The 12,500-nt window shown below is 51.6% G+C and overlaps 1 protein-coding gene across 1 annotated transcript; it reads left to right on the top strand.

Moving 5' to 3' along the window:
• Positions 1–2,794: 2,794 nt before the first annotated feature.
• On the top strand, positions 2,795–12,497 carry LOC310824701 (vacuolar protein sorting-associated protein 8 homolog; the record flags this gene model as incomplete). Its single annotated transcript, XM_083697959.1, is given in 19 exon segments — positions 2,795–2,959; positions 3,485–3,553; positions 4,032–4,162; positions 4,359–4,455; positions 4,582–4,614; positions 5,048–5,102; positions 6,824–6,948; positions 7,144–7,230; positions 7,643–7,710; positions 8,615–8,768; positions 9,121–9,180; positions 9,493–9,600; positions 9,748–9,828; positions 9,975–10,145; positions 11,380–11,427; positions 11,429–11,455; positions 11,696–11,731; positions 11,912–12,002; positions 12,467–12,497. Coding segments are annotated over 19 exon segments (1,544 nt in total), but the record flags the coding sequence as incomplete, so codon positions are not given.
• Between the last annotated feature and the right edge of the window lie 3 nt (positions 12,498–12,500).

Here is a 12,500-nt window from a genome sequence, read left to right as displayed (position 1 = left end):
TGCTACTTTAGCCTACTTGGCTAGCAACAACGTGGCTCAGCGCCTGTCATTCAAACGATGATCTCGTTACCACGGTTACCAAGACGTCCCGACGTTCCGACTCATCCGTTCAAATAAAGCCAAATAGTTGATCAAACTAAACTAAACTAAACTAAAAACGAAACGAAACGAAACTAAGCGCCAGCTATGTTTTCTAGTTGATTGAAAGGTTGAAAGGTAAGTTGACCTTGAGCAACCTGAAATAGGGTATTCGTGTGTTGCTTTTTGGAATTGAGGTCACTTTAACTTTGCTACTTAATCAAAATTCACTGAACTAACAACACTGATTCAAGCTAGCTCTGTTTGTTCTTTAATGACTCTGCTCTATGCAATGACTGATGCAATGCTATGAATTTGAAATATTTTATGAATGAATAAATGTGTATCAATGTATCCATAATCATGGATCTTCTTTATTGACTATAGATAAAGGGATCTCTGAAAAGGATTATCAATAATGTGATCCAGAGAATTCACACATAGGAATAACAAGGTTAGTGTGGTTATAGTTGAGTCGTCTATCGTATGTTATTGTATAGGCCTGTATATATATATTGATTTTGTTAAAAGTTAAATAATAGACTTTTTCATATACAGTGATGGCAGGCCTGATATTTGAGTTGACTTTACTGCCCCCTACAGGTGAATGAGGACACTGGCGACGGAGCAGCAGCAGAGATGGCAGCGATGGCAGGGGACATCTCCAAGGACCTGTCCTACCTCTACGAGAGGCTCTTCTCCAAGCTGTCGGACGACGGCTTCCACGACATGTGGAGCATCGGCGGGTTCCTGGTCATCTTCATCTTCTTCACCATCGCCCTCACCCTGACGCTGCTGGTGGTCTTCAGCTGGTGCTGCAGCTGGTGCGTGGAGCTGCCTGAGCGGACCAGTACCAGCCAGATCCACCCGCTTGGCATGGCCACGTCCAAACAGATGTCCACACACACACACACCCACATGCACTCCCCGTCCGGGCACACACACTGTCTGGTGCCCGTCAACGAGCCGGAGCGGCAGCTGGACCCGGCGCCGGAGCCCAGGCCCGAGAAGAAGTCGGTGAAGAGCCAGACCAGGAGGCTCAAAGCCGGGTTGGTGAAAACCAAGCGCAGAAGCCGGCCCGCCTCCAGGGTGAAGCCGGTGGATGCCCCCTCTGAGTAGCTGTGTGTGTGTGTGTGGGGGAGGGGGAACCCCACCGGGGCCTGTGTGTGGCTGTGTGACCACTCTGCTGCACGACTGACTGCTCATCTGATTTTGTATTTCCTGGGCTGACCCGGTGGCCTACGGCAGCCTCATAAGGGTTTTAAAGTAAAGCATTTTTCCCAAAATAAACATTGGTATGTTTGGACTATAGAAGTTTGGGTTTTGTATGGTGCTTAAGTTAGGCCTACATGTTAGTTAGTCAACTCAATCGGCCTCATAGGACGACACTCACGGATATGGTGAGAACAGCACACACCAGGTCGTTACAGAGGATCACAGCGGTGATGTTGTGTGACAGAAGGAAGAAGAATAGGCTATATGTGTGTATGTATCTCGATGTGGCGGGTTGCCCTTTTCAACGCATTTGGGTGATAGCTGTGGCATTTGGCGAAGGTCACGTGATCACCATGGAGTTGGACGGGACCACTGATCTTTCCAGAGCTTTGTGACCCACGACTCTGTTAACCTCTCCTCCTCTTACACGTTGCCAATAGCAAGGCGCCTTTACGCCACATTAAGTGGGAGGCAGACAGTTATTTAATTAACATCAATTAACAAATTGATGATGTTGGATTACGTATAATTCACACCAGAGTGTATTTGTTGTTGTATTTCTAGACCACACGGAGGCGACATTGAGCTGTTTTTGGAATCATATTCTCACCTCACCGGTTTGGCATCACAGAGAAAGAGAAATGTGTTGAAATGGAAATTGACACAGGGAGACGGATAGTTTGCAACACAACTCATTAATCTTCAACAAGATGGAACAGTTATCAAAACTACATTGCACAAATATTGTTGACTTCGTTTCGAGACTAAAATATTCGCAATGTTGTCAAACGTTTCCAACTCTGAATACACCCCTAGAGTCGTGACGTAGCACGTGATTTGCACTAGGTCTGTTCGTTTTGTTGGAACCGGGCTCTGGTCCTGGGACAAACCGGGAAGGGTGGAGCAGGCCGCTCAAACCGAAGAGAAATCTTCGCCGGCAGGTCACATTGTCAACATAGCAGTTTGTGGGTCGTTCATAATTATACATCACGTCCTTTCCATGAATAAAATAAAATAAATAAATAAATCTTCTTCTACGATTACGACTGCCAATGGCCCCTGGTCTGAGCATTGATTACTTTGTCTTATGATGACTGTTGGATAGATGATTCATTTACTTAAACAAATGTATTTGTTGTAAGTCGCTCTGGATAAAGGCGTCTGCTAAATGCCATAAATGTAAAATGTAATGTAAAAAAAATAATGTTCCAATTTTCACTCCAGTTTTCCTTTGGAAGGCACATGCAGTGATATGTGAAATGGATACGTTTTTTATCAGTAGCAGACACTTGTGTACATGAAAAAAAAACATGGACAACTAATTAGATGCTTGCATCCATCACATTGTTTTGAACCGGGGTTCACCGTCAGCTTTGAACGGGGGCACCGGTCGCCTCCTCCCGCCGGGCCGCCCAACCCGTTTCACCGGCGCTCAGGCTGGCCAGCTAAACGACCGCACTACTCTGCTGACTTCCGCCATAACAAGAAACCCAGCGCAGGATCGGGCTGCGGCGGTCATAACTGATCACTTCTTTATCATGAATGTGTCTCATTTTCTTGGGTAGATTAATGTATTTCACCAACATCTCTTACAATGTCAGAATCCCCAGATACACGCAGTCTGGTTTCTGCGTCCTCCCAGCTCAACCTGATGGAGATAGACGCGGTGAGTGTGAGTGTGAGTGTGAGTGTGTGTGTGTGTGTGTGTGTGTGTGTGGTTCTGTTGCATCGCTGCTTATTGACACCTGTCAAATAATGGGTTCTTTGTGCCAGCCTTGATCCAGCTAGCTGACTACATTATGGATGATCCCCCCCCCCCCCCTTGCTCCTGTCTGCCATGTGTGGGTCCTAGCTGGCCTCGCTGTCCCGTGTATTACTGCAGATCAGTGTCCTGCCTGTATGGGCATCAGGGAGCTAATGTAGCCAAGGTAACTCCATCTGTGACGAGGATTATCATTATATTTACATGTTTCCAATCACACAACAACGTCCAAAAGTTAAATGCATGTAATCCTAGTCACAGACGGGGCTTTGACCAGGCTTGTATACTTGGACTCAAGTTGGACTGAGTGACATGATACACTCTCTCCTCTCCTCTCCTCTCTCCTCCTCTCCTCTCTCCTCTCTCCCCTCCTCTCTCCTCTCTCCTCTCTCCCCTCCCCTCCCCTCCCCTCCCCTCCTCTCCTCTCAGATCGACGATAAAGAGTTTGACATCCCTCAAGTGGACACGCCTCCGACTCTGGAGAGCATCCTGAACGAGGTACAGTACATTGGACCACTCTCTGCACTGCATCTCCTCCTCCTCCTCCTCCTTCTTCTCCCCCCTCCTCCTCCTCCTCCCCCCTCCTCCTCCTCCTCCTCCTTCTTCTCCCCCCTCTCCCTCCTCCTCCTCCTCCTCTTCCCTCCTTCTTCTTCTCCCTCCTCCCCCCCTCCCCTCCCTCCTCCTCCTCCTCCTCCCCCCTCTCCCTCCTCCTCCTCCTCCTCTTCCCTCCTTCTTCTTCTCCCTCCCCCCCCCCCTCCCCTCCCTCCTCCTCCTCCTCCTCCTCCTCTCTGCATCCCAGCTGTAATGCACAAAACAAGGTCCAGACCCCCTCAGCTGTGCTTTTTCAACCTGACGTTCTGATAGGACCGTCAGTCTTAATCTCTACAGTCTGATAGGCTGGTCTGTGCCTTGTCACGGCACGTGTGTGTGTCGCCCAATGAAATGCTTCCGTTTTGCTTCCCCTTCCTGGTTCCAGCCTGAGGATGATGAGGAGCCCTTCATCCTGGAGGACACCTGCCTGCTGAACACGGAGAACGTCGACGCCCACTCCTGCGAGACCTCCTCATTAGCCAGCTCCGACAGCGGAGACCGCTCCCACCTCAAACGGTTAGATATCCACACAAAGCTGTGTGTGTGTGTGACCTGTGTGTTGTCCCATGTGTGTGTGACCTGTGTGTTTCATCTGTGTCTCTGGTCTGTGGAATGAAGCAGTGTGTGATGTGTGTGTGTGTGAGACGTGTGTGTCTGTGACCTGTGTGTGTGTGACCTGTTTGTGTGTGACCTGCGTGTGTCTCGTCTGCAGGAAGAGGAAGACCATGGAGATGAACACTACTGTCCATGGTTCTGTCCTCAGACACAGCGTCCTGAAGGGTATCTCTGCTCAGATCGTCTCTGCTGCGGTGAGACACACACACACACACACACACACACACACACACACACACACACACACACACACACACACACACGCGCGCACGCTCACACACCAAATCATTTTTTTAACTTCTTCTTTTTTTGTTTCTCAGGACAAAGTGGATGCTGGACTGCCCACTGCCATTGTAAGCATGTTTAATAATCCTGACTGTGTTCAGTCGTGGTGCTCTCCTGTCCCTGCTCCTTGTCCCTGCTCTTCTGTCCCTGCTCCCCTGTCCCTGCTCTCCTGTCCCTGTCCCTGCTCCCCTGTCCCTGCTCCCCTGTCCCTGTCCCTGCTCCTTGTCCCTGCTCTTCTGTCCCTGTCCCTGTCCCTGCTCCCCTGTCCCTGTCCCTGCTCTCCTGTCCCTGTCCCTGCTCTCCTGTCCCTGCTCTCCTGTCCCTGCTCTCCTGTCCCTGCTCTCCTGTCCCTGTCCCTGCTCTCCTGTCCCTGCTCTCCTGTCCCTGCTCTCCTGTCCCTGCTCTCCTGTGCCTGCTCTCCTGTGCCTGCTCTCCTGTGCCTGCTCTCCTGTGCCTGCTCTCCTGTGCCTGCTCCCTTGCGACTGACGTCCTGTGTTTCAGACCGTGTCAGGGGTGATCGTCGTGGGAACGTCACACGGTCTAGCCCTCGTGTTCGGTAAGTCATTGATCCACTCCTAGAATCATTGACATGCGCCACTCCAGCACCAGCAGCATTCTGAGACCCTAAACGGTTTAGCTTTGCTGAAAGATGCGCTTGCTGCTGCTGAATGCCTCCTTAGCCTGCAGGCTACCTGGTAGCTTGTTTAGCCTGCTAGCTACCTGGTAGCTTGTTTAGCCTGCTAGCTGCCTGGTAGCTTGTTTAGCCTGCTAGCTGCCTGGTAGCTTGTTTAGCCTGCTAGCTGCCTGGTAGCTTGTTTAGCCTGCTAGCTGCCTGGTAGCTTGTTTAGCCTGCTAGCTGCCTGGTAGCTTGTTTAGCCTGCTAGCTACCTGGTAGCTTGTTTAGCCTGCTAGCTACCCGGTAGCTTGTTTAGTAAAGTTATACTACTGTGGTTCTCTGTGGCTCAGTGGGTAGAGCACGGCGCTAACAACGCTTAGGTTGTGGGTTTGATTCCTGCTGGGACCATCTATACTTAAATGTATGAACTCACTGCAATGTAAGTCGCTTTGGATAAAAGCGTCAGTTAAATAGCGTATATTTAGCCTGCTAGCTGCCTGGTAGCTTGTTTAGCAGTGTGCCATCGTTGACACACTGTCTCTCTGTTTGGCTGGTCTGATGAACCAACAGGAAAAGGTACAGTCCTCCAACAACAAGGTCTCTCTCTCTCTCTCTCTCTCTCTCTCTCTCTCTCTCCCCCCCCTCCTCTCTCCCTCTCTCCCTCCCTCCTCTCTCTCCCCCCCTCCTCTCTCCCCCCCCTCCTCTCTCCCTCCCTCCTCTCTCTCTTTCTTCTCCTCCTCCTCCACCACCAGTCATGTTGTCATATAAACTAGGTGGTCATGCTCTGCAGCTGCATGTCACTGTGTCACCTCCTCCTCCTCCTCCTCGTCCTCCTCCTCCTCCTCTGTCTCATCTCCTCTCAACTGGAATGATTCACAGTGTTTCCCTCTCAGTGTGTGTGTCCATCCGCCGGCTGCATTGGGTCTGTCAGACACACACACACACACACACACACACACACACACACACACACACACACACACACACACACACGTATGGTTTTGTTCTGCTTCAGTCAGGACACTTGTGTTGTTTTAATAAGTTTAATGAAGTTAGGTAAATACAGAGTCAACCTGCTGGTGGAGGCTGGGGCGGTGGGTGGAGGCTGGGATGGAGGCTGGGATGGAGGCTGGGGTGGAGGCTGGGGTGGTGGGTGGAGGCTGGGGCAGTTGGTGGAGGCTGGGGCAGTTGGTGGAGGCCGGGGCGGTGGGTGGAGGCCGGGGCGGTGGGTGGAGGCTGGGTGGTGGAGTGGAGGCTGAGGCTGGGGCGGTGGGTGGAGGCTGGGGTGGAGGCCGGGGCGGTGGGTGGAGGCTGGGGTGTGACCTGACGGTCAGCTGCCCTCCTCCTTTAAGGGCCCTGCCTGGACCTCGGTCGACTCCAGACTGACCATCGCCATCCTCATCGCTGCTTCTGCATGCTCATGGTTTGATTTATCTTCCTGTTTCTGTTTGGTTCGTCTCTCTTCTCTGAATGCCGTTCCACTTCATTGGTATGATGCTTGTTAAAAGAGAGAACACACACACACACGTTTGATCAGTCTCCATCCCTGTGTCGCGTTTTGTAAATAATAACTGTTCCGTTTTGTTGCTGCGAGTCAAACATGGCCTCCCACAATGCTCTGCCCTGCCCCGTGGCCTGATGGGTAATGCGGTCCGTTTCAGATCTGAACCAGGCCCTCCGGCTGTGCCTGGGGAGCACGGCGACAGGGGCGGAGTACGGGGCGGTGTCCGCCCTCAGCATCAACCACGACTGCACCCGTCTGCTCTGCGGCTTCGCTAAGGGACAGGTAACTAACACACACACACACACACACACACACACACACACACACACACACACACACACACACACACACACACACACACACACACACACACACACACACACACACACACACACACACACACACACACACACACACACACACACACACACACACACTTCTCTAATCTACGCTCCCTCCCTGTGTGTCTGTGCCCAGATCACCATGTGGGATCTGGCCAATGGGAAGCTGTTGAGGACCATAACCGACGCCCACCCTCCTGGCACGGCCATCTTGCATGTCAAGGTAACACCTCTCCTCTCTGACGCTGTACACCTGGATCTCTCTCTCTCTGTCTCTCTCTCTCTCTGTCTGACTCTCTCTCTCTGTCTCTCTCTGTCTCTCTCTCTCTCTGTCTGACTCTCTCTCTCTGTCTCTCTCTCTGTCTCTCTCTCTGTCTCTCTCTCTGTCTCTCTCTCTCTCTCTCTCTCTCTGTCTCTCTCTCTCTGTCTGACTCTCTCTCTCTCTCTCTCTCTGTCTGACTCTCTCTCTCTGTCTCTCTCTCTCTCTCTCTCTCTCTCTCTCTCTCTCTGTCTCTCTCTCTCTCTCTCTCTCTCCTCCATGTCAAGGTAACACCTGTCCTCTCTCACACTGTAGACCTGTTTCTCTCTCTGTATTGCATTTCCTGTACAGTAACTTCTCTCCCCCCCTTCATCAGTTCACAGATGACCCTACCCTGGCTGTGTGTAATGACAGTGGAGGCTCTGTGTTTGAGCTGGCCTTCAGGTGAGACTCCTCCCCCTCCGTCCCCTCTCCTCTGCTGATTGGCTTATTCCACTGTAGCGCACGTTCCACCATTGACAGGTTTTACGGTGAGGTCATCTAGCAGACGCTTTTATCCAAGGCTGCGTCTGTACGTCAGTCCTCTGGAACCTTCCACGGTGCTGGAGAAAGAAAGTATGACAGACATTCCATAAACCCGCCACGATACGTCTGACCGGGAGGGGCAGAGTTCTGGTTCCCCGGGGGAGTTTGGGTTAAGGTGCCTGCAGTTCCATCTGTGACAGGCAGGGGGCAGTGGTGCCCTACACACTGGGTTCAGTCATCAGATACAGTATATGAATCCTACTGCTCTGTGTCCCCTGGGGAGTTCTGGAGTCTTCCTCACCCGTCACAACTGGAGCGTTCAGTAGTGTTCTAGAACTGTTCTACTCCCTCTGGTCTACACCCTTTACCCTACTCCCTACACCCTACATCCTACTCCCTACACCCTACTCCCTCTGCTCTACACCCTACTTCCTAAACCCTATACCCTACTCCCTACTCCATACACCCTACACCCTACTCCCTATCTAGAACTGTATGGTTGTGTTTTTTGGTTTTAAAGAGCTGTAGGACAGAGAGACCAGGGACCAACACAGCTACAGACCTTGTCCCCTCTTCAGCTCTCACCCACGTGCTTTCACTGCCCGTGCATGTGCGTGTGCGTGTGCGTGTGTGTGTGTGCGTGTGTGCGTGTGCGTGTGTGTGTGTGTTGTGCTTCGGGGGAAATGTAACACTGCCATACCAGCCCACCGTCATCCTGCAGTCAACTCTTGGTCGTCTGGTTTTAATATTTCCTGTCTTCCCTTGTTTTCTCTGACCCCTCCATCAACTCTACCTCCACTCTTCCCCCCCCCCCCCCCTCTAGGAGGGTTATGGGGATGAGGACGTGTGACTCCCGGTGTCTGTTCAGTGGCTCTAAGGGGGAGGTGTGTTGTGTGGAGCCCCTCCACGCCCCCCCAGACCTCAAAGACCACCCCATCACCCAGTACTCCCTACTGGCTATGGCCTCACTCACTAAGGTACGCCCTACACACTACACCCTACACACTACACCCTACACTACACTACACCCTACACACTACACCTTATACGCTATACCCTACACCCTACACACTGCACCCTACACACTGCACCCTACACCCTACACCCTACACCCTACACACTACACCCTACACTACACTACACCCTACACACTACACCTTATACACTATACCCTACACACTACACCCTACACACTGCACCCTACACCCTACACCCTCCCATCTCCCAGAAGTCTCTGACTGCGTTGTCCCTCTCCAGCTGTGTCGTTGTTGTCATCAGAATGTTCACCACATTGGGTTGGACTGTTTTCATGTGTTTTCTTCTTCTCAGATTCTCGTCATCGGTCTGAAGCCCTCCCTCAAAGTCTGGATGACATTTCCCTACGGCAAGGTCTGTCCATCCCTCCATCCCTCCCTCCATCCCTCTCTCCATCCCTCCCCCCTCGCTCTCTCCATCCCTCCATCCCTCCCCCCTCCCTCTCTCCATCCCTCCATCACTCCCTCTCCTGTGACCTCTAGTTCTGCATGCTCCATTCTCTTCTGTTTCTCTTTTCCTCCATCTCCCCCCCCCCTCTCTCCCTCCCTCCCTCTCTTCCTCTCCCTCCCTCTCTCCCCCTCCCCCCCTCCCTCCCTCCCTCCTCTCTGGTAGTAGAGGTAAGTGGTAGTTGTACCGTGGTGAATGTTGTTCTTGGTTCTGTTCCAGACGGACCCGGCCAGCGTGCCTCAACTGGCGTGGCACTTCGTCCCGGTCCAGAAGGTCGTCAACCCCGTCCTGGCCTTCTGCAGAGGGGACACCGTGCACTTCCTGCTGGTAACACTCCACTTCCTGTCTCACTGTATTTCTATATGTCGGAGCGGACTGTTGTTTTTGGTGTGTGTGTGTGTGTGTGTGTGTGTGTGTGTGGTGTATATATATACAAATGTAGCTTTATACAAACCTGTGTGTGTGTGTGTCCAGGTGAAGAAGGACGAGACCGGGACCATCCATGTCATCAAACAGAGACAACTGCATCTCAACTGTGACATCATCAGTCTGAGCGTGAGTTCATCATCCTGTCAGGGTTTCACTGCACAATGGTCACCTTACCTGACCTGGGTTAACCTCTCTCTCTCTCTCTATCCCTTTCCCCTCTCTCTCTCTCTTCCCTCTCTCTCTCCCACCCCCCCCCCCCCCCGTCTCTCCAGTGGATCAACTCTCGTACCCTGGTGGTTCTGGACAGCGGTGAGAAGCTGCGTGTTGTGGACCGGCCCAGCCAGGAGCAGCTGGAGAGTCTGGACCTGGCCCAGGTGCAGCTGGCCTACAACAGCAGCCATTTTAAATCACTGGCCACGGGGGGCAACGTCAGCCAGGCTCTGGTGAGGGTCAGGGGTCAGCCAGGCTCTGGTGAGGGTCAGGGGGCAACGTCAGCCAGGCTCTGGTGAGGGTCAGGGGTCAGGGCCATGGGGGGCAACGTCAGCCAAGCTCTGGTGAGGGCCAGGGGTCAGGGGTCAGGGGGCAACGTCAGCCAGGCTCTGGTGAGGGTCAGGGGTCAGGGCCACAGGGGGCAACATCAGCCAGGCTCTGGTGAGAGTCAGGTGTCAGGGTCAGGCCCACAGACAGAATGAGTAGAACGGATATGGCCATTCAAATCAACATTATAATTCTAATAATAATAATAATAATAATAATGCAGGTCTTTTGTATAGTGCTTTTCTCAGTACTCAGAGACACTACATTCCATGGTGGGTGTACCGGCGGTCATCTTTTGGTGTACCGTTTGGAAGTTTCATCTTTATCAACAACCGACGAAACTCAACTGACATTGGAATGTTCTTGGTTGCCATGGTGCCACCGCTGAGCTTGTAGCTCCTCTCTGTGTCCTCCACATGCAGTCAAAATGACTACCATGGCGGTTATGTAAAAGAATTCCAGGTCAGCCATCTTGTGGTGTACTAACCAAACAGAGTCAGTTCTTCTCATTCTGTTTCTACGGCCAGACCGTTGTGGAGGGTGTAGGTCAAAGGTTAAGGGTGACAGAGCAGCGTCAGACAGGGCTAGGGTCACTCAAGTGATTTTCTCCCCCTGAAGAGTCTGTCTCCCCTACTAAACTACTAAATCACCTCAGACAGTAGAAATGTAGTTTTCTAGGTTTGCTCAACCAATCACTTGTAGTTCTAACCTCAAACTTAAACCAAAGCAAATGGTAAACGCTATCCCCCCCCCCCATACTGACCTAGTGGACCGGTCCTATCCCCCTCAGCCATACCAAAGGTCCCAGTGGATCGAACCAAACTGCCGGAGAGGGGGAGACTGTCTCTTCAAGGGGACATAAACTGTCCAATCAGGAGGCAGGGTGTCACCCGTGATTCCCCAATCCCCGCCTCCTCTGTGTTCCGTCTCTGATGTCGTGGGGGTGTGTTCAGAATGGTGTCATGTTCACAAAAGTTGTAGAAATGTGAAATATAGACCAGACATCAGACGTGTGTGTGTGTGTGTGTGTGTGTGTGTGTGTGTGTGTGTGTGTGTGTGTGTGTGTGTGTGTGTGTGTGTGTGTGTGTGTGTGTGTGTGTGTGTGTGTGTGTGTCCAGACTAACGGTGTGTGTGCTCTAGGCTCTTGTAGGGGAGAAGGCTTGTTACCAGTCTGTCTGCAGCTACGCAGGGACAGATCGTCTACCTGGGGACCAAGGTAAAGAGTGTGTTTGTGGTATGTGTGTGTGTTTGTGGTGCGTGTGTGTGTTCTGTAGAGGAAGTCTGCCACGCTGGTCTAATTGGCAACCTTGGTGACTGAGCACAGCAAGCAGTCCAACATCTAGTCAGGCCTGCTGTAAACACTCATCACTTGGCATCCATGCATAATTGTGTGTGTGTGTGTGTGTGTGTGTGGTAACACCAGTCTAATGTTGTGTTGATGTTTTCCCTCCACCAGTCAGCCCACATCATGACTCTGAGAAACTGGCGGGAGGTACGTTCACCTGTCTGTCTGCCTGCCTGCGTGCCTGTCTGTCTGTCTGTCTGGACATAGACACATCTGTCTATCTGCCTGTCTGCCTGCCTGCCTGTCTGTCTGTCTGCCCTCCCGTCCGTCCGTCTGTATGTATCTCTCTCCCCTTAATTCAGTTGTATTAATGTCCCCCCCCCCCAGCGGGTAGACTGTCTGTTGAAGCAGGAGCGTTTTGTGGAGGCTCTGTCCCTGGCCTGGTCCTTTCATGAGGGAACTGCCAAGGCCGTGCTGGGTGAGTACAGCTACACACACACACACACACACACACACACCAACACACACACACCACAACGTTCTGACAAGTGAAGAGGCTGTTCTACTCTCAGAATCTTTATGGTTTTCATCCCGTCACTCATAACCTGTTGATGTTGATGTTGTTGTAGTAATGGTGTTGTTGTAGTAATGTTGTTGTTGATGTTGTAGTTATGGTGTTGTTGATGTTGTTGTTGTAGTTGTTGTAGTAATGGTGTTGTTGTTGTTGATGTTGTAGTTATGGTGTTGTTATGGTGTTGTTTTGGTGTTGTTGTAGTTATGGTGTTGTTGATGTTGTAGTTATGGTGTTGTTATGGTGTTGTTATGGTGTTGTTATGGTGTTGTTGATGTTGTAGTTATGTTGTAGTTATGGTGTTGTTATGGTGTTGTTGTAGTTATGGTGTTGTTATGGTGTTGTTGTAGTTATGGTGTTGTTGTTTTCAGGGCTGTTTGGAGACCCAGCCAAGAGGAAAGGCGT

This window comes from Argentina silus (genome assembly GCF_951799395.1).
Source record: "Argentina silus genome assembly, contig: scaffold_468, whole genome shotgun sequence".
NCBI lineage: Eukaryota > Metazoa > Chordata > Actinopteri > Argentiniformes > Argentinidae > Argentina > Argentina silus.
The sequence above is the reverse complement of the archived record's forward strand: the minus strand, read 5'-3'. Positions and strand labels throughout refer to the sequence as shown.